This window comes from Octodon degus, unplaced genomic scaffold (assembly GCF_000260255.1).
Source record: "Octodon degus isolate 3935 unplaced genomic scaffold, OctDeg1.0 scaffold00003, whole genome shotgun sequence".
Taxonomy (NCBI): domain Eukaryota; kingdom Metazoa; phylum Chordata; class Mammalia; order Rodentia; family Octodontidae; genus Octodon; species Octodon degus.
In genome coordinates this window covers 12183939-12206512 of record NW_004524579.1, presented here as the reverse complement: position 1 = coordinate 12206512, position 22574 = coordinate 12183939, and the positions used below count along the sequence as shown (strand labels likewise).

Genomic DNA, 22574 nt, shown 5'->3' with positions numbered 1-22574 from the left:
ACTGTTGACCCAAACATGAACAAGTCCTGATCTCATGGAGCTTATAGTTGAGTAGAGACAGATTGATGTGAAATCAATAATTGTAAGTAGGAAATTGCATAACTGTACTTTGAGGGAGAGAGTTTACATTAAGGTGTCTGAAATCAGTCATACAAGTATCTACTACAAAAAGTGGCATAGGTCTGGAAGAACGCAAAAGGTTCTTCAGTCTTTGGTACCTGACAATATGTTGATGGGGAGGCTGTCACACTTTCATAGAATGTACTTTCTGACATGACTCCCACCACAGTCGGTGGGCTGCACTGCTCCACACAAGGTCCTGGGCCACGCCACAGTGCACATTCGCCTCCTCTTTCACTGAGCTCAGGAACCACTGGATCACAAGTGTTCTTCCTCCACTTAATTCTTCCCACCAAATGAGAGTGCAAGCCCAAGGCTCCCACTTAGCAATCCTGGAGAACAGTGCATAGTTATCTCCCAGAGTATGAAGAGCAACACAAAGTCCTACAAATGAGAAGATACTGATCCTGAATCCCGTGAGCTCGGAGCAGAGGAGGCATACCAGAAGCCTCAGCCTGGTGTGTAGAACAGCCCACTGTAGTGCTGTGGGCAGCAGTAGGCGGGCATCCAGGAAGAGAAGCAGACAATGCAGGAGTAAGGTGCAGAAGGCACCCGCTTCACACGTGGACAGCACACTTCAGGAGGATACTGGCAGTGTGGACGTGCTCCCTCTCTGTGTCTCCAGATGACAGTGCCAGGAATCACTGAGGCAGATCCAAGCTGGAAAGGTTCTAGAGACTCCATGGGATGGAGCACAGCAGTAGAGAGTGAGATTTCCAGAACTGAACATACTCAACTGCAGGAGTCCTGTCAGAGGTGGTGCGACAGGACCTGAATTCCAGGGTCCTCTCTGGACTGGGATGTAGAGGCTCTTGGGTAGCTGGTCATGATGTTCAGGGGCTTGTGGAGGGGACAACTGAGTGTGACTTTAGGCTTGTGAGCAAACCCCAGTATGCCACCTCAGAAAGGATCAAAGACAGGCAGTAAGAGGAGGAGTTTGCTGGCTTATGCCTTTGCTCAGAATGTAAATATCCAGGTGGAAACGGCCCTTAAGGAACACAGTCGTAAGTGCAGGCCACTAAGCACAAACCCATCCCTACCAAGTACACAGGAAGAGAGCAACATCGTCTCTTACCATCTAGATCAGTAGGCACACAGGGCACAGAGGCACAGGCCTGTGATCCCAGCATCTGGGAGGCTGAGGCAGAAGGATCACCATGAATTTGAGGCCAGCCTATGCTACATAGTGACTTCCAAGACCAGCCTGAACGACATAGTGAGACTCTGTGCTAAAGAACATCAGTGGGCACAGCCCTGCTTCTCAGTACAAAGGGGCTGGAAAGATCCTAAGGAGTCTAAGAAAATGGTCAAGTAAAAACTTGGTTAAAAACTTGGTTAAACAGTCCCTGTGAGCTTCATTCAAAATTTTATCTGAAACTGGTGTGTGCCTACAGTGGCAGTTACAGGCTGAGGCAAGAAGGCTCACTTGAGTCCAGGGGTTCAAGGCCAGACCTCAGCACAGTGAGACTCCACCTCACACACACACAAAATCTCATCTGGCCACCAGTGATCATAATTCAAATTCATGTGGGAGCCTTGCTGGGCATGGACACAGCATTGCATCCTGAGGCCTTAGAATTGCTCCTCTGGCCTGGGCAGTGCAAACCCGGAAGAGAAGTCAGAAGGACCACATGAGAGCGCATGCTACTGGCAAAGGAGAAGAGCTGCCCTGGTTCAAAGGCCAACCTCTACTCAACAGGTTCAGATCTTTATAACAGTAGAAATCATCAAAAAAAGAAACTTTAATATATTCTGGAAAAAAAATATTTTAAGAAACAAGATCCCAGTATTTCTCAGAAGGTCAGTCATGGTGTCCTACATTCTCTTCAACACAGGGACCACTTGAGATCCCACAGACAGGAAACATGGAGAAGATGAATCCAAAGAGGTGTGCATCAGGTACACGCCGAAGTTCACCTGTGCACAAAACAACAGCAACAACCAGAAAGGCAAGATTATTTTGGAGGTTAAAGATAATTTGGTTTAAAAAAAAAAAAAGATAATTTTGTAAGCAATAATGACACCTACAAAAGTCAGATTCTTAAAATCATGTATGGAACACGTAAGGCACGAGGTTTAAGTCACTCAGAAGGTCCTCGCTGTCACACAGTAGAATGCAACGGGCCGAGGACAGTCTCCCTCTAAGGGTTGCTTGCCCCAGTGGCCCCACACCTCTTCTTGGAGGGCTCATTCTTTTCACCTCTTTCTCACAGACCCCAAGCTTTGTGCAGGAGCACTTCTTCCTGTTCTTAGCCTCTGCCCACTGACAATCTTATTTTTTCTCTGTTCTCTGAGGTAAAAGCCACCTGAGGAAGATAATGGAAAAATCCTGCACTTTCCTTGAGAATAAATAACTTAAGTTGTCCGTGTACTCCAGAATACAAATAGAAGGTCAAAACAAAAAAGTTCTGGCAAGTGTGAAGTCCTGAGTTCAATTCCTGGTACCAAAAAAAAAAAAAGTCTGCCATCAATATAAGAGGACCATCAGGAGCCATCGGGAGGAGGTGACATGGATCCACCTCTGCTAGTTCCATGACACATCCTCAGATGCCCCGAGTCCCCGGCACCAGGTTGGGGTCGCATTTATTTCACGGGAGCTGTGCCCAGTTGATAGAGAGTGCACAGGATTCAAGACTTCAAAAACACAGGGTTTGTTCCTGTAAGAATTAAAATGATGCTGAGAAATGGTACTTCCATGCCTCATGGTAATTGTGTCTGCCATCCCTTCTGCAGACAACCTGCAGGCTCCATAGACCCCTCGGCCTATCCATGTGGCTGGCAGCCTGGGCAGACCTGTCACTGTAGCACTGAAATGAGGCCCCGTATATATCCCTTGTGGATAAAGAGAATTGTGTGAATCAAATGCTGTGCACAAAGCCCGCCCTTTTTTGTCAGTGCTAGGAATTGAATCCAGAGCCTGATGCATGCTAAGCAAGAGCTCAACCACTGCGCTGCAGTCCCCGCCCTGAGGCCTGCCTCTGGAGTAACATAGGCATCAGTTCAGAACATCTCACCATGAATTAATCTGCCATTATTGGACAAAGATTAAATGTTCAGACAAAAGTTAAACATTTGCATTATTTCTGCTCATTTTTGAGAAATGTTTAATGCAGCCTGACTTTATTTGGTTTCCTGCAATTCTTCACAAACAAAAGGCCTAATAAAAAATGCAAGACTGAAAACAAATGTTTCTAAACAATCCATGTAAATGCTTAGTATTTATAATCTGGAATCCATAATAACATTTATTTACCTTTGAGTAGATGAACTGACAGGCTTAATATAATGAAATTAAGGGAGCTTTTCCGCACAGCTACTCTATCACAGTGAGCCATTCTACTCTTATGTGATCTTGGTAGTGAAGAAAATATGCTTTGTATGTGTTTTGTTTTATTACATTTTGAGAAAAGGTTTCACTCTGCAGTTCAGGCTGGCCTTGAACTCACTGTATAGCCCAAGCTGGCCTCGAACTTGCAGCAACCCTCCTGCCTCAGCCTCAACCTGGGATTACAGGCCTGCAACACTAAGCTCAGAACTCCTTATATCTTTAACAAGATTTGAGAACATAAAAACATATAATAAAGAATTTTCTCCCTCCCAATAAAAGCAGAGACTAAGTGGAAAGGCAAGTAAGACAGAGCCACGAATAAGAGCAGACCTTAAATGGTGGCATCCTGGCTGTGGAATGTGCAGCAAGCTCACCGCTGCTAAAGCAGCACTGTCATCAAAGAAGTTCTGCTTTAAAACAGGACTGGGTTTTGCGATCATACTCACCTTTCTCGCACGAGTCTCTGAAAGTTTTTGGAAAACGTCTTGGTTTTGTTGCCCAGTCTGCTGGTTGATGCAAATCATCTGGCATCTGTGACAAGGCCCCAGAACCTGCCACGAAAATTATAAGACCTTGGCATTCTGCAGGGAGGACTCACGCAGAAAAGTGGAGAAGGCCAAAGAGTGGCCACGTGAGGGGCAAATTAGTGGCATGGTGCATCAGCTGCAAAGTCACTCCTTAAGGGTTGCATTTTGACCATCTCAGGGAAGACTGGGGACTGAGGAAAGAAGCCTGTGAGGGATGGAGAGGTCAAGAACGGAAAGAAGCTGCCCACAAGCCAGCGCTCAGCCGTGATGAGAAAGCCCTCCAAAGAGTTCAGGTCCTTTGACTGGCAACATCACTTCTAGAAATCGAATCTAAGAAGGAAACAGCAGTACCAACTCCGAGCCATGTGTGAAGATTTATCCTTACACTGTTGATAGCAAGGAAAGCTTTAGAAGCTTGGCATCATCTTAGGCATTAGATAGTAGAAAAGAGTGGATAAGCAAACTGTGCTACATTTATGATATATATCATCCAAGTATTTTTAAAAACCTGTAAAGGCCTATAAATAAAATTAAGAAATATCTGCTTTTATAACCAAAGTGAAAAGAAAGTACCTTTATTAATGTGTACTTTAAAACACAGATAGCAACAGATAGGACACACACACACACACACACACACACACACACACATATAACACCACATATAAATCAAAATATTCAACCTTTTAACACTGGTCATACTAGATGGTAGAACTTCTAAAAATTTGTAATTTATCATAAGATTGTGTTGCCTTTATAGAAAGATGCGCCTTGGTCCATTCCTATCACGCACCTTCTGGCCACTAAAACAGTGGAAACATCATCTCTCTGTGGTATCAGAGCCAAGACTTTGAGGCCATGAAAGCAGCCGGGGTATAATGCAATGCACACACAGGGCTCAGCAGTGACACGCGGCAGACCGCGACCTCCTCAACCCTCACCTCCTCGTCCAGAAGCCTTGCTGGACTTAACAAGGGTTCCGGACACTGTTTCTGGGCTGCGAAGCCCAGCCTAGTGTTCTGTCATGCCCTGAAGTGGAAGCTCTCACTGTTTCCCTGGAAAATAGCAGGCACCCTGGCCTGGCAGCTAAGGAAGGGACGCGGGAGGCCAGCGGGCACACTCCAGCCCACTCGCCCCTGGCAGACCACACCGCAGGTAAAATCCTGACAGTTTACAAAGTGCTCTCAAAACATTTTTGCAAACTGGCAAAAAGGGCATTTTTCCAGACACTTTTCAAGTACTAATACAAAGAAGGCAATTTCTTAGAGCACTGTTCTTTTTAAGGTTTCTTTCCTTTTTTTTTTTTTCCTGGCACACTTATGGTTGATATTTTAGACATTTGTTTTCTAGCTTATATACTTGCTGAAAAAGAGGTCAAAGAATACAGAAGCATGAAAAATTAGAAAACACTAGGCAGTGGTTTCTCCTCTGTCCTCTGAGACCAGGGCAGCCGAGGGGCTGCGGGGCGTTCTGTACATGGCGTGGGGCTGTCACAGCCGTACTCTGCACCCGTGTGGCCGCATACTGAGACCTAAAAGACCATGAGGGTCTCTCTCAAATATGCCACAAAACAGAAGACCACCTCCCGTGACAGTGCATGGCGAGCCACCTCATCTGCGCCTTTTTCAATTGTCATCATGGAGGCCGTGGAATTCTCATGACTGGATGAGCTCAGCTCTGCTCCTCTGGAGCCACCTAAAGGGCTCATGGCGCTCTGCTGTCCTCAACAGCTGGGCACTCAAGGTCTTCATTCACTCAACTGTCTTTCCTATTTGAATTTTTTTCAGGATCAATCTCCCCCAGTGGGATTATAAGGCCAACAAGCATAAAAGTAGCTATGATTGGATGATATCCAGTAAAAGTTGCTCCCTAAAAGAAAAGTGCCATCACACTACAGTGACAGCGCACACGCATGTTTATAGCCGCACAACTCATACTACCCAAACCTTGGAAGCAGCTCTATGTCTACCAACAGATGAACAGGGAAAGAAAGTGTAGCGCTTACACTCAGTGCAGCACGCACTTCCACAAAAGACGCCTGCGCCATGCGCAGGAGAACCGCGACACTGTTCAGAGAAATGAGCCGAGCTAGCACATGGCTTCACTTACGAGGGAAACCCAAAATACAAACAGGGAGCGAAATAAATGACAGACAGTAGGAAATGGGGGAACAGGTCCTTCTGCAAATGGAAAGGAGACGAAGAAATGGAGGGAAGAGCAAGGGAGCAAAAGGAAAGGGAAGATCTGAGAGGTGCTCCACACACAAGCCGGCTCCCAAGCATAATCAGTATTACTGTACACACGTACTAACCTGAAATAAGAAGTGAAAAGCCAAACAGTCCTGCTAAGAGGCCCCTCCCCCAAAGTAGGTGCCATTCTCCCTGAAGCAGCTCTAGCACTGCGGTCACTAACCAACACCCTTTGAACACTTACATTTCGAAAACCACAGCATTAACTGTACCTTACACTCACTAACAGTACACCCAGGACTACAGTGCATGGATATAGCATTGTTTATTTAACCAGCCTTGCTATTATGGATATTTAGAATGTTCCTTAATTTTTTACAAGTACAATAACACTGCAATAAATAATTTGGTAATATATTTTTGCACATTTGTATAAATATTTTTATGATTTCTACAGTGAAATTGTTGGGCCCAAAGGCATACATATTTTACATTTCATTACTTGTTATTTATTAGAAACAATAATTAAAGAAAGGAAAGCACACTGGGTATCAGCTTAGAAAGGTTTCTTAGTCTTTTTTTTTTCTCCATTTATAAGCCCAGGTACCTGGAGAAGCACAACTGCTGCTGTTGCCAGGTAAGTTTCTCAGTGATGCCGGTTTAGTTCAGTTCTCCTTCCCTCCTTCTCTCTTTCTTCTGTTCCTTTTGTCCTCTCTCCCTGTCCCCACCCATCCCAAAAGGTATATTCAGTGCCTACTTTGTGCCAGACAGGAGAAGCACAAGCAGGGATTTTTAAAACATAGCAGAGACAGTGATAGAAATGGAGGCCCAGAGGAGGTCGGGATGGAAGAAACAGGAGAGATGGGAAGAGAACAGGAGAGCTGGTGCCAGAGAAGGGTCTAGCGGTTTCAATTTGGGAGATAAAAGATCATTTTCAAGAGGGGAGGAGACAGCTACCAAGATAAGAGGAAGCTTGGGGAACTAAATGGATTTTTTAAAAAATCACTAAGACTTTCTGCTGTATCTTGCTATTTATCTCACACACACATACACATGCACACAGGCACACATACACGCATGCACATGTGCACACGCATGCACACACACACACACACACACACACTCCAGACCTGAAATTCCTTGATGATTTAAAATACTGTTTATTGCTTTTCTGAATGTTGGCAAGATGATCGTTCTAAAAGCACAGCCTGGACACAAGGTAGCCAGCCCCATTATAACCAGTTGGCACCACTGGCTAACTCACCATTAGTATTAAATAATGTCACTCCCACTAAAGAACTGCTCTCATTCTCTTTCTCTTTCTCTTTCTCTCTCTGTCTCTCTGTCTCTCTGTCTCTCTCTCTCTCTGTTTCTCTCTCTCTTTCTCTCTCTGTCTCTCTCTCTGTCTCTTTCTCTCACTCTCTCTACCAGGGATCAAACTTTGGACCTTGTGCTTGCGAGGCAGGTGCTTACGCCACTGAGCTAGCTCCCCAGCCCACTGTACACATTCTCTACACATGAGCCATCCTTCTGCCCCCAGCTATTCCTTGCCATTGCTGTCCATTCTCTCAACAGTTACTCAGTGGGCACTAACTCAGCCAGAGCTGTATGCAGCCCACGTGTATAGAAAGGAACAAAACAGACTCAGCCCCCAGCCTGTGTGTTCTGAGGAACAAGCAGACACTATGAAGAACATGGGCTGCTGGGGCAAGCCATGCTTCCAAGGAGGTGATGCTGAAGCAGGAAAGCTGGCTTGTTTAGGGGATGGAGACAAGGGCAACATCAGAGGCACAGAACAGAGAAGACGAAAGGCTTGGGAAGGTGTAGGGGCACCTCTCACAGGGCCCCGTCAGCTGTGTGAGGAGTACACTTTTCTTCCCTTTCTCACATCTTTGAGGCCCCAGCAAAGGTTCTTCAGACTAAAGCATAGGTAGAGATGACATCGGTGACCTCACCTCCCACTGTAATCTCCTCCCAAGCTCCAGAGGGGGCAGAGGGTACAGCATGCAGAGGGTACAGCCTGTGGAGGAGACAGGGTGACCATAGGCCCTAAGGGACTCCCAGGCTTGTGCCACATGGCCAGAAATTCCAGCAAGATTCAGGGCAATGAGACTTCATAGACACAGAGCATCTCAAGAAAACAGATTTAAGCCTACACAGGATGACAGCATAGAGGTAGCACCAACTATCTAATAGCAACAGGGGGCACAGTCACTGTGAAAATTTCCATGGCCACCCTAGTGGGGAGTAAGAGATGGATGATCCCAAAAGGTGTCCAGAATGCAAAATCCCTTGCTGCTGGGATTTTATGGGTAAGAAACAAGGACAGGGAGGGAGTCTCTCCTGCTCTTATCCACATCTGGGACTGAGGTCAGCTGTCACTGATAACCCTTAAGAAAGGATAACAGAACTCTGCAGAACTTACCTGGAAGTGCAAGGAACCAATTGAGACCTCATCCCACTTCTCTTCTTCAAACGCTCTTGTTCCATTCATAATGATATTGGCCCGGAAACGTGAAATGAGATCTTTCATTGGGAATAATTCCTCTTTTCCATTCTCATCTCTGTTAGAAACATACCAAAATGACCAAGAAGAAAAATAATTGAGCTGTCGCAGTAACAGTTCGATGTGTCTACCATGCAATGTCTATCGTTACTAACTCTGCTCTGGCCTAATGTCCAGGTGGTCAGAACAATCTTACACCACAGGTGTAAGGCGAAGAGACACTCGCCTGTTAAAGACATATCAATGTCTCCCACCCTAGTATGATCTCACTTCTAGGTAGATACTCACAAGAACCAGGCAAAGGGTGACTGTGTAGGGTGAAGACATGAAGGGCCTTAGAAACTAGATAAATGGGGCCAATGGAGCTAACTTCTGAGAAAGTAAGATCTACAAAGTGGTGCAGAGCAAAGCATTTAAAGGGCTTGCCAACAATCTACAAAGCACCAAAACCAAACATTCTTTTAGATACTGAAACATCATAAAGAAACACAGAGGAGCTGGCTGTGGTGGTACATGCCTAATTTCCCAGCACTAGGGAGACTGAGGCAGGAAGCATCATTTTAAGTTTGAGGGCATCCTGGGCTACAAAGTGAGGTCAAGGCCAGCCTGAACTGCATAATGAGATCCTATCTCAAAAAGACCAAAAAAAAAAAAAAAAAAAAGGAAAGAAAGACAGAGAATAATATTCCTAACTTCCATCCTATTTTCAGTTTTAGCCAGCACTTGCTATTTTTATCACCCTTGTTTAAATTTTTATTGCCACAAAGCTTCCATGCATGCCCACACAGGAATGCACTGAAGATAGATCTTAAAAATTCCCCAGTGAAAAAGCACACTCTGTATGATCCTGTTGTATTAAGTCCAAGAACAAGTAAAATTACCTCCAGTGAAGGAAGCTGGAATGGGCGGTAGTCCTTCAATGGAACTGACCTAAACACAGTATAAGGATTCCTGGGGTATGTTTCCCTACTTGATCTAGGTACTGGTTACTTACATGGGCAGGCGCATATGTTTAAAAATTCACTCATTTGCACCTCATGTACTTCAATAATTTTGTTTTAATAAATTAGTGTGTAGTGGGGTTTGGAGGGACCCTTGAGCATAGTGGAATTTGCCCTGGAGACAGAATTGAAAGGCCACAGGCTGGGGGAGAAGGGTTGTCCCAGGGATACCCCAAGCCCTTCTAGCAAAAAGCATGTGAAAAGTCAGTCCAGGTTCTCCACAACTACATGCAGCACTCACAACCTTTGAGAACTGCGGCTTCCTGCAATGAGAGGGCTATGACTTTCCATTCCTCAAGCAGGGGACGGTGACACACAGGTCTGTAATCTCAGCACTCAGGAGGCTAAAGCAGGAGGAGCATCACAACTTGTAGGCCAGCCTGGGCTGCACAGTGAGTTCAAGGCTAGCCTGAACTATGCAGAGAGACTCTGTCACAAAAGAAACAAGCAAGCAAAAAAAAAGACCCTCTATTCCTCAAATCTTTTGATTCCAGATTTACTCTCTGGGTTGTATATGCTTCCTTTGAGTCTTATAAAAGGGGAAGTCTTTTTTCTGAAAGCTATTATAGTTGGCGTGCAAGTGACAGTCCGTCAAATCTGCAAACGGGCCACCAGGAAACTTCCCAGAGTACAGGACCTTCACGGGCTCTTCCTTTCTTCCCTTTGACTATCTGCCCCGCCCATCAGCCTTGTGCTACAACAGCTGGCGGGAAATGTTGCCCCCTCCTGGTAAGCATCAGGGTTGCAGCAAGCCTGGCCCATCACCTATCTTTCCATATCAAGAATCCCAGAGCAGGACCCTCCTAATGGCTCAGGGGATTAAAGCACCTGCTTAGACGGAGCGCAGGGGCCAGCATTCCAAGCCCCGCGTGCCGCGCCGGCCCCGCCCACGGTGCGCGCTGAAACAGCAATTGAGACTGAGCATGGTGGCATGTGCCTGTAATCCCAGCGCTTGGGAGGCTGAAAACAGGAGAATCATTAAGGGTCTGATCTACATAGTGAGACTCTGTAGACCCTGTCCTAAATACAGAAAGAAAGAAAAAAAAAATCCCAGGGAGTGGGGTAATGCAAATAAGATGTGTTATGTACATGTGCCAACTCCTCTCAACGAATGTAATCATTATGTACTACAAACATATACTAATTTTTAAAAAGCCAACTCTTACCACAGGGGGAGACAGAACGCTGCAGATTCCTGGTCTCCTGGTCTGAGTACTTGAAAAAAAGAGTCCTTACACACTAGAAAAACTCAGTAAACACAGGCAACCCTGCAACTGCATCATAATTCTGTTCTCAAGGAGGTCGAGCTGACACAGCAAGAAAATGCTTCTGTGTTCTTTCACCGAAGACCATGAACAAGCATTAGCATCAAGAGCCCATCCGAGGCGCAGGAGGGACCCTCGGCCACTTTCATTAAGCTGTATTTGTGCACTTTCAAGAGTCCACTCCTGCCCATGACCACGTGACATGTGACATTTCCGGGGTGCCGGGCTGCAGGTGCTCCTAGAGGTGTGGGCCCACCTGCCTGGTATGGAGCTAGTGCCCGGCACAGTTAAGGTGCAACAGCCAGGTTATTTTCTTTAACTGCCTGGCTACCTTGGTATTTCAGTTTCCTTTAAAGAACAGCAAAAATAAATAAATAAATAAATAAATAAATAAAAAAATAAATAAAAAAAAATAAAGAACAGCAAAAGGGTTGGCCCAACCAAATCCTTCCCAGAGCTGAGCTTGTTGTAGGCAGCTGAATGAGACAGAAATATTACAGACAGACAGGGCCAGACCCTCAAGGGGACAAGATGGAAGACACGATGACTTTGCAACTTGGAAAAGACAGACACTCCCATATTGGCCAGATCTCAAGAGAAAGGAATAAACAAATGCAGCCACATACTTCCCTGAGGATGGGCATCAGGGTTTGATATTCTAAATGGGCAGCAATCACCTTGAAAGAGCCCAAATGAGTCACTAACCCAACCCCCAATGGGAAGGAACCCTGTCCCTATTCACACCCTCTTGCTATGTGACTCGCTTCTTCATTTGGCACTGGATTTAATCAATTTCACCCACTACAATGGTGCTTGTAATCTCACTGGCTGACCATAGTTTTGTCCCATCTCATGCCTGAGTTCTCATGTTCCCTACCACCTGAGGCTAGCCTCACCACATGGTTTTACACTATAAAAGTCCCTGGAAGAGACTGCTTCCCAGGGACCACTCGTTTGGGGCTCCCCTTCTGTTCCTCTCTTGGATAGGAGCTTTCTTTCCCCCAATAAATATATTCTGCTCTTAACTTTTGTTTATTCCTAAAATTCATTCTTTGGTTTTAGAGGACATGAACTCATCCAGGTGCCTTTCAGGTTGGGAGTTTCATTTTTCCCCTACATCAAGCTGACGCTGTCAGTGTCCTCAGGAGAGCACTGGGCCAGGGAGAGAGGCAGCGGTGCTAGCTCTACCTCTATACCTGCAGTCCTACATGAAAAGCTTTCCTCTCTACTCTTTTATCAACCCTCAAAATGACTGTGAAGTAGGCCAGGAGTTCGAGAGGACAGTGGGAAGGTGGACAACAAAATTAGGTCACGCTGGTGATAACTCAATTAAAACAAGTATTAAGAAACAGAATGAGGGGCTGGAGAGATGGCTCAGTGGTCTAAAGCACCTACTTGGAACAAGCTCGGCAAAGCACAGGGACCACGGTTCGATCCCCCAGCACCACATGCCAGCCAGCCGCGCCCCCTGGTGGGCTGAGCTGGCCACACACACACACACACACACACACACACACACAATAAATAAATGTAAAAAAAAATTTAAAAAAAGAAACAGAATGATTAATAAATGAGAGCTAAAGGTTCTCCCTGGGAGCCTTGGAGGTGTCGGGTAGCACTGAAAATACTGTAGTTTAGATCTTTAGTGTATCCCACGGGTCTATGCAGTAAAAACTCAGTCCCCAGTGTGGCATTACTGGAAGTAGCAGAAACTTTAAGAGGTGGCACCTCATGAGCAGCTTTTGGGTTATTAGGGGTATGCTCTCAAATGGGACTGTGGGGCTCTCATCTCCTCCTGTTTTTCCCACCCTGCTCTGAGATAGGTAGGGTTTCCCACACCACGATGTGCTACCACAGGTCCAAAGCAACACAGCCAGGTGACCATGGGCTGAAATCTCTGAACCTACTTAAGCGCTATAAATTGACTATCTCAGGAAAATTTGTTACAATAACAGAAGTCTAACACTGAAGACAGATGAGAAGCCCTGGAAAGATGAATGGGAATTGGCAAAAACTACTTGCTGACTTTTTCTCAGATGTTTCTCATCTGTGAATGAAAGGTCTGGATTCTCTGTCTCTCAGCCCCTCCCTCCCGGGGGGGGGGGGTCAGACCTTGCTCCCAGGGCCAGGTGTTTCCACCAGCCTGATGACTGGAAGACATCTTACCTGGTGTTCAAGTGCTGATGAAGTTCCAGAATGCTGGATGTGTTTATCAGCAGGTACTGTGCCTCATTCACCAAGGAAAGGGTGGCTGTTAGGCCAGTAGACTGTTCTAAAAATGAAGGGAGTATTGAAGAGTTGCTTTTCTGGAACGCTAATGAAGCTTCATTTCCATAGACTTACATTTTCAAGAGACATGTGCTGTTTCTACCACATGGGGTGAGCGCTGACAAAAGGATAATGCTCTAAGCAGGGCTTAAACCTCCGCAAAACCCCAAAAGAATGTCAAGTTGTCTGGAGAAAATAGCAATGATAAAATGCTGGTGTGGCATTGTTCCACCAAGGGAGTCGTGGTGATTCTTAGGAGAGATCAGGGGAGGACTGGAGCCACCCTCCCCCCAGACAGGACAAGGGAGAGGAGCTTGACCAGGCAGTGGGCCCATTAGGAGCTTCTGATTCTAATTAGGGAAAAGAGACTGACTTTGAAATAAGTGGTAGAAGATTTAAAACTACTGAAAGGAAAAAGATAAAACTATTGAAAGAAAATGTCAAAGCCAGTCAGAATTGCTGGCAGCCTGGCTTTGTTTGATGGGCCTGCCTCATTAGCATTATTCAAGCTTTGGTAAAAAGGGTTGGCTGGGCCAGGACCTATAAGCCACCTCCAACCTAGGACAGGGACCCGGAGTATACAAGAATGTCAGGTGTCCCCTTGCTTCTATCCTCTTTGCTAAAAGAACTCTGTCAGAGAGAGGAGGTGCACCCTCCACAAAAGCCCTTCTTGGGCTTCACAGAGGGGAGGCCACGGGTCTCCTAAGGCACTCTGGCCCTGAGGGCCAAACTGAAAATCTCCAGAGTGGGCAAACAAAAGCCTCATTCAAAATCTTGGAGCTGGGACTGAGAAAATAAAGTCTCCAAAGCTGGGGTGAATGATCCTCCTATAGGTCAGATGGATTCCAATTCTTTACTAGCCACAAAACTTGCAGAACCTAATTAAGTTGTCAGGGGACAGATGATTAAAGGCATTTTAATGTTAGATCGCTGTGCTTCGGTCAAGGACCTCAGAAGGCTTAAGTGACAGTGTTAGCCAATTCCTCCCTTCCCCAGCTCTTTATTACTTAAGCAAGGTTTGTCAGAAGAGAGAGCTGCTGCCCTAGGTGACATCGTTCACCCATCAGGAGCCAACCACAGGGTGCCCTGCTGGTTCCATAAGAGCTTCACCTTCAACAATTTTTGCTCTTTATGTTTAATAATTATTTTTTAAAATATACTTAGGTTGTGCTCAACTTCAGACTGTTAAAAGCTCAACCCAGAGAACTCCTAACACCTAGACTCCTAGAATCTCATCAAGCTTAAAGAGTTTTTTAGACATTTCAATTTATGTTTTAGTTTTAGAGAGAGGAATCAATGAAACATTTCTGAGCAGACAATACATAACATTAAGGTAAAATTCTGTTGAGGAAGTAGAAAAAAAGGAAGGAAAGAAGGAAAGTGAAAGAAAACTTCTGATGACTAAAAGACTATATATATATATATATATATTCTCATTTTTTGGTTTTATTTTTCCATGATTTTATTTATTTTTTAAAGAGAATTAGAGGGCTGGTGAGATGGCTCAGTGGTCTAAAGCACCTACTTAGAACAAGCTTAGCAAAGTACAGGGACCACGGTTCAATCCCCCAGCACCACATGCCAGCCAGCCCCGCCCCCTGGTGGGCTGAGCTGGCCACACACACACACACACACACACACACACAAATAAATAAAATAAAAATTAAAAAATAAAGAGAATTAGAAATTAGAAATGATACAGAATTTCACTAAACAAGATGGTAGAAATTCAACAATGGTTGCTATATTGCATATATTGTCTTCAAATTGTTCAGATTACCAAATATATTCCTTTTTTTTTTTTTTTTTGGTTTTAGTTTTCCATGATTTTGTTTTTAAAGAGGATAAAAAAATAACTTAAAATTTAAAAACGATACAAAATTTCAATAAAGAAGATGACAGGAATTCAACAATGGTTGTCATGTTGCATATTGTTGCCTTCAAATTAGTTGTCCAGATTATTAGATATAAGCATGCAAAATTAGTCAAAACAATTAAAAGGAAGAAAAAAATTAAGCATTAACTGTTCCTTTCAATAGGCCAGTAGAAATCAGCAGTACAACACAAGATAGCCTGCACAATTGTGCTGCTGATTTATACATTAGTTTAAATTAATACTCATGAAAGTCACTGTGGTGCTGAGATTGCACTGGCTCTACTGAAAAGAGCCCCTGTTGGACAATGTCTACAAGGTGCTGAAACAATCACACCTTTTGCAAATGTTTAAAACATGCTTAAAATGGAGATAAAATAAATATATATAAGGAGAAAATGTAATTTTAAAAAATTATTCAACAAACACCAACACAAAAATGTTTGCTATCCAGCACAGACCCAGAGCACCCTGCGCCATTAGTGGTATGCTTCTCCTGCAACATGTGGGTGATAGCTTTTCCTCTCTGCGCCCACCACCTGGCCTCTCCCAGGCTCTGATCTCCTGCTAGGCCCCTCCCAGCCTCTTTGCTACCCAGGCCTCCTGTCTGAGGCAGCTGCCCCACCAAGCCAGGAGTGTCTTTCACACACAAGTGATATCACCAGACTCCTGGGCTTAGAATACTCCCAAGGTTCTTGCAGCGACAAGATAAGATACTGGCCTTTCATTCATCCCTCCTTCTCAGCTTCTCCACCATCTCCCTGCATCCTAACAGTGGCTCATGATGGGAAAAAGATGTCTCAACTCTTAGAAAGTTAAGGTCCACAGAGTTGAGACACAAGAGATTCTAGGATTTGCCAAAATTCCATTTCTGCTTGTTAACACAGCTAAAAATTAGAGGCCCAGGTTTTCTTGTTAAGCTGAGGACACTAAAGCTTTAATGTTTTTATTTAACAAAGCTGAATGTGCTCCTAAGCCCATGGGACTGGGCTGATCCCTGAGTAGAGGGGAGGCAGCTAGTGTGACATTCTCCTTGGCCTCCCTACGTAGGGGACCATGGGACCCACTAGTCTCACTGACCCAGGGCTACGCCAGGAAGATTCTTGCTGAATGATGACTTGCCCTGCACTCTGCACATGAGCAAGTCCCCCTGTTTTGGATGTGTAGAGTAAACCACGGTTCCTGCCCTCTGAGAAGGCATCCCAAATGTAATGATACCTTTTCCGGGTTTCTTCTTTGCATTTCGTTGAAAGTTTGAACTTTGTTTGATTAAATGACAGGGACGGCCCAAAAACTTTGACAACCAGCTTGAAATCTTTTCTCCACAATCATATGTATTTACCCTGGGGGTGGGGAGAGAAAGGGAGAAGGAAGAAGGGAGAGAGGGAGGAGAAAAGGAGGAAGGACGGAATAAAGAAAAGGAAACAAAAAAGGTGAACTTTCATGTAGTATTTTAAAAATAATTATCTACAACACAAAAAGGCAGATTAAAATAAAATATGCCCGAGTTCCCAGGGAGAAGGCAGCTGGAAGCAGCAGGTGGTTTGGGGGCTGCCAGGAGATCAAGGCATGGGAAGACTACCCTGTGTGGCATGAAGAAGCTTTCAGACCAGATTGAACACGATAGAAATTCCCCCTTATGATCATTTTTATATTAATTATTTATACTAAGAAGCACAAAGCTTAGAATTTGAGATGTTCCCTAAAGGCATTTTGCTTGAAGAAGACTTTGAAATGTGTCCTGGTTCTCATACTGAACCTGACTAAAACATTTTCCCGCACAGCCAGATCATGTGGCTGATGTGTTTGGTTTACAAAATGAACAGTGCCTACAAGGTACCAGAGTAAGTACACTTATTGATCCAATGTTCTAAAACCTGAGAATACTCTAGAATGTTTCAAAATGTACATCACTTATTTATGATGCCAAATTGCTAATATCTTATCTTGAGATTACAAGAAAATATTATTGATAACCTATTTGATCTTTAATTTTTAATTTTTTTTTAATTTTTTTTTTAACATTTATTTATTGTGTGTAGGGGGGTGGCCAGCTCAGCCCACCAGGGGGCGTGGCTGGCTGGCATGTGGTGCTGGGGGATCGAACCGCGGTCCCTGTGCTGTGCTTAGCTTAGTTTGTTCCAAGTAGGTGCTTTAGACCACTGAGCCATCTCTCCAGCCCCTGATCTTTAATTTTTACTGGAAAATATAATTATCTTCCTGTTCTTGCAGAGGAAAGAAACAGGACTCCTTTGTGTTCTCTCTGCTGGACTTTGAGACACTTAACCCTTTCATGTCTGTTACACTGAGCACCCATGGCTCCGAGCAGAAATACACTGGGCCCTAGCCATCAGAAAAGCTTTATTAACCAGAAGACGGCATTGCTCCCAGGTACAGCAAAGGGGAAAGAACAACTGCTGCTGAGCCAGATAAATAACTGCTGGTCTCCCTCAAGGGCTACACTTCTATTGGAAGGTGAGTAGTAGCCATGTGACAAAAACGTTGCCCCAAATTCATTGCCCTTATGGAAAATGTGCTGCAAGTAATGTTTAAACTGGCAAAAACAGTTAAGTTGGTGACAGTGCCTGCAAAAATCTAGAGTATGTGCTCAGTTCTCAGCCTTCAGGTTGGAAATCAGTGCCTGTGACCTTCAGTTGTGTTGGCCCAGTCATTACCAGCATCTTCACACCCTTTTGTGGGGGTGTAGCCCTTCAGAGCCCCAGAGGGATCCTCTGCCCAGGGGCATCCATCACCAGATCCAATTTGGATATAGCTGTAATGTCTGAGTATAAGGTATAAGATTGTGTATGTTCACAGCAGCGGAGATAGAAATGGAAACGCATTTGATACGTGGAGTAACATCAACAACCAAATGCACCCTACCCACTACCGACTTCACTGCAGTAACTAATGACAATTTCTATCTTTAAACCTTTTTGGTACATAGAAATAAGGTAGCTGCTGTAGCATTGGAGGGAATTCAGTTGGTACTAGATGTGACAGGTTTCCCATGATGATAAACTCTGCTATTCCACAATTTCAGGTGCAGGTCAGATTTAGAATACAAAGAACATGGACACTTGATGTACTCAGTAACAGAATGATTACCATGTGCCATTGAACCATAAACTAAAAAAGCCATTACATTCAACCCCATTTCACATTTCCTAGATTTGGGCAGATAATTTATCATCGACCATGCATGCTAGGTAATACTGCACAGCTCTCTAGGATGTCACTTATGGGCTGCCACTGAATGCTCCACTTTAGTAACCTGAGGGATGCTTTGATGCACCTGTCAGCCTCATCCATCCAGCAGCCAGTTTAGGTGGGGTATTTTCAGACTATACATCTGAGGCCTACCTGATTCTCTCTGACTCTGGTCTAAGCATCCGCCTCCTTTCACCCATGTTGCCAACTCAGGCGTTTAGGCAGGCTTCCCACTTAGACCCTACCCCTTCCAGCTACTGAACATCCACATGCCAGGCTTTACCAAATAAGAACTCGGTCTCTTCCCTCACCATAGGGCTCCTCTGAGCTGCTGCAGCGGCCTCTAAACTGTTCCCCCTGATTCACTTTGAGCTCTCACTCCATACTCTGCACCCAGCTCTGTTCCAGGCTCTGCAGGGAGAACACAGGAATTCTGGGGAGAGCTGAAAATAAATAAACAAATAGAATATACTAGGAACAATAAACTGGAAGGACGTGAATACAGTCAGACAAATGGAGAGAGAGGGGCCAGCTTCTGGGGTGGTCATGGGATCCACTGAGAAGAGGACTGTAGGGCAGAGACCTGAAGGAGAGGAGACAAGTGAAAGGGAAGAACTGAACGCTGTGAGTGAGAATAGGGAAGAGCATTCCAGGTAGTGGGAACAGCAAGCACAAAGCCTTGAGAAGGGTGTGTGTTGGGAGGTACAAAGAACACCAAGGAGCCCACATGGTTAGCAAGGACTATGTTGCCCACAGTATGAGGAGCGGGGCCACGGACAGCTCGTGCAGGGCCGTGCTTTCTTCCCCTATAATGTGCCACCAAGCCCATTATGGCCAGGACTGTCACCTACCTCAGAGTCTTACCTGTCTGTACAGACTTTGCTTTGGCAAATCTGAAGCTGTTCACTGTCTTCCTCGAGAGGCACTTCTATGGGCTCCATCCCTAATGAACAAAGGGAAGAGACAAGTTTATTATCATAAATAAAATCAACAGAGACTGGGCGTGGTGGCGCACACCTGTAATCCCAGCTCTTGGGAGGCTGTGAACAGGCAGATCACTATGACTCCGATCTAGTAGTGAGACCCTGAACACCCTGTAGACCCTTCCTAAAATACAAAAAAAATTTTTAAATTAAACAAACAAATAAATAAATAAAATCAACAGACCTTTATCCAATCTTATCAGAAAAAGGAAACACTCAAATCCACACAATTAGGAATGACAAGGGTGAAATCCCAATAGGCCCTACAGAAATCCAGATCATCTGAACCCATTTGAAAGAGTATTCTAATAAGGTGGAAAATGAAGAAGAAATAGACAGATTCCTAGATACATATGAATTACCAAAGCTGAATCAAGAAGATATAAAATTCCTAAATCAACCAAAACCAATGAAATCAAATATGTAATTAAAAACCTACCAACAAAGAAAAGTCCAGGCCCTGACAGATTCACTGCTGAATTCTGCAAGAAATTTAGAAGACTTAACACCACTATTGTTCAAAATCTTTAGTGAAATTGAAAGAGTAGCAATCCTCACAAATTCATTCCTGGAAGCAAGCATTACCCTCATTCCAAAACCAGAGAAAGAACTAACTAAGAAAGAGAACTGGGGCTGGTGAGATGGCTCAGTGGTCTAAAGCACCTACTTAGAACAAGCTAAGCCAAGCAAAGCACAGGGACCTCGGTTCAATCCCCCAGCACCACATGCCAGCCTGCCTGCCCCCTGGTGGGCTGAGCTGGCCACACACAAAACAAATAAATAAAGGTATGTGTCCAATTTAAAAAAAAAAAAGAAAGAGAACTACAGGTTAATTTCCACAATGAACACAGATGCAAAAATCCTCAATAAAACACTGGCAAACAGGATGCAGCAAATCATCAAGAAGATTATACACCATAACTAAGTGGAATGCATCCCAGGGATGGTTCAAAATATGTAAATCAATAAATGCAATGCACCACTGAGCCAAGGACAAAATCATATGATCATCTCAATAGAAGTAGAAAAAGCTTCTGACAAAGTGTAGCCCCCATTCATGATAAAAACCATACAGAGAGTAGAATAGGTGGTCTTTATCTCGATCTGATAAAAAGCCATCTCTGACAAACCAACAGCCAATATCATACTAAATGGACAAAAACTGAAAGTTTCCACTCTAAAATCAGGAACAAGACAAAGACCTCCACTGTCCCCACTCTTATTCCCCTGGAAACATTAGCCAGAGAAATTAGACAAGAGAAAGAAATAAAAGGAATAACAATGGGAAAAGCAGACATGAAATTATTGTTTGCAGATGGCATAATACTCTACATAGAAAACACCAAAAACTGCTAAATTTATTTATTTATTTATTTATTTATTTATTTATTTAGCGGAACTGGGGATTGAACTCAGGCCCTTGCGCTTGCCAGGGAAGCACTTATTCCACTGAGCCATCTCCCCAGCCCCAAAACTGCTAAACTTAATAAACAAATTCAGTAACATACCTGGATACAATGTCAACACTCAAAAATCAGTAGCCCTCCTGTACATGAATAAAAAATTCACCGAGAGACAAATTAGGGAAACACTTTTCAAAATAGCATCCAAAAAATGAAATGTCTAGGAATCAGTCCGAGGAAGAATGTAAAAGACCGCTATATTGAAAACTAAAGCACTCTGGAAAGTGAAATTGAAGAGGATACCAAGAAAGGGAAAGATAGGGGCCGGAGATACAGCTCAGCAGCATAAGCACCTGCCTGGAAAGTGCAAGGTCCTGAATTCAATCCCCTTGCTCTTGGATAGGAAGAACCAATATAGTGAAAGTGGCCATATTTCCAAAACTATTACAAAATTTAATGAAATTCTGATCAAAATTCCAAAAGCATATCACACAGAATTAGAGAAAACAATCCTAAAATTCATTTGGAACCAGAAGAGACCTACAATAGCAAAGGCAATTCTGGACCACAAAAGTAAGGCAGGGGGCATCATAATCTCTGACTTGAAATTATAATATAAAGCTACTGCAATAAAAATAGTATGGTACTAGCAAAAAAAAAAAAAAAAGATCAGTGGAACAGATTAAAAGTTGCAGAAACATCTCCAAACACACTGACCTTTTTTAAAAAAACTAACCAGGTTCCGCACCAAAAAAAAAAAAAAAAAAAAAAGACCCAAAGATCATTGGAACAAAATAGAAGGTGCAGAAACAATTCCAAACATCCTCAGCCACCTTATCTTTGACAAAGGGGCCAAACACATTCACTGGAAAAAAAAAAAAAAAAAGACAGCCTCTTTAATAAATGGTGCTGAAAAAATCTGGCTCTGTACACTCCAAAGATTAAAACTGGACCCATATCTTTCACCATGCACTAAATTAAATTTGAAATGCATCCAAAATCTAAGTATCAAAACAGAAACATTAAATCTGCTGGAAGATAGAATAGATAAAACTCTTGAAGACATTGGTATAGGAAAAGACTTTATGAATAAAACCCCAATCACACAGGAACTGTCACAAAGAACACCTGGATCTCATCTTAGTATATTGAAAAGCTTTTTACAGCAAGAGAAACCACCATCAGAGTGAAGAGACAACACACAGTGTGGGAAAAATGTTTGCCATTTGTTCCTCAAAGGAGTGCTATTGAGAACATATAAAGTACTCAAAACATCAAGCCTCCCCAATTTAAAGACTCAATCCAACAGTGGCCACCTGAAATGAATATACACTTCTCAGATGAAGAAACAGAAACAGATATAAATATATGAAAAAATGTTCAACATCACAAAAAATGCAGACTAAAACAACACTGCAATTCCATCTCACCCTAGAAAAAAATGGCTATTCTCAAGCAGTCATCCATAACATACTGGAGGGACTGTGGGGAAAAAGAACACTTCTCCACTGTTGGTGGGAGTAAAACCTGCGCAACCACTGTGGAAATCAGTGTGATGAGTCCTCAATAAACTAGGATTGGGGGTCCTGCCTGACCCAGCTATTCCCCTCCTAGGTATCTTCCCAGAAGAATGAAAAACAATGTGCCACAGTGATGTATGTGGGCCCATGTTACACCAGCATAATTTATAATAGCTAACTCTTGGAAACAACACAAATATCCATCAATAAAGGGATGGATAAAAAAAGGATGTGATATCAATGGCCGTGACTCATCCACATGGCTGACACTGACAAAGGTTCTTCAATCTGAGGTACAGGATCTCAGGATAAATCCTGAGGGCATTTCACTGACCTTCTCAGACCAAAAAGCTACAACTCTTGTTGCATAGGTCCTGCTTT

At 43.8% G+C, this 22574-nt stretch overlaps 1 protein-coding gene across 3 annotated transcripts in view; it reads right to left on the bottom strand.

The window, feature by feature from the left end:
• Window positions 1-1847: 1847 nt before the first annotated feature.
• Mocos (molybdenum cofactor sulfurase) overlaps window positions 1848-22574 on the bottom strand; it is a 55873-nt gene continuing 35146 nt past the window's right edge. Inside the window, exons 10-15 of one of the 3 annotated variants that reach the window (XM_004623711.3) lie at window positions 19152-19230; window positions 16296-16420; window positions 13103-13208; window positions 8590-8728; window positions 3895-3999; window positions 1848-2037 (exon numbers count right to left, since the gene is read on the bottom strand). In XM_004623711.3, coding sequence (XP_004623768.2) covers window positions 1936-2037; window positions 3895-3999; window positions 8590-8728; window positions 13103-13208; window positions 16296-16420; window positions 19152-19230 — 656 coding nt within the window. In that variant the 3' untranslated portion in view covers window positions 1848-1935. Of the gene's footprint in view, window positions 2038-3894; window positions 4000-8589; window positions 8729-13102; window positions 13209-16295; window positions 16421-17410; window positions 18731-19151; window positions 19231-22574 lie in introns of those variants that run through there. The other 2 variants (XM_023714394.1, XM_023714390.1) reach the window with 2 other exon arrangements.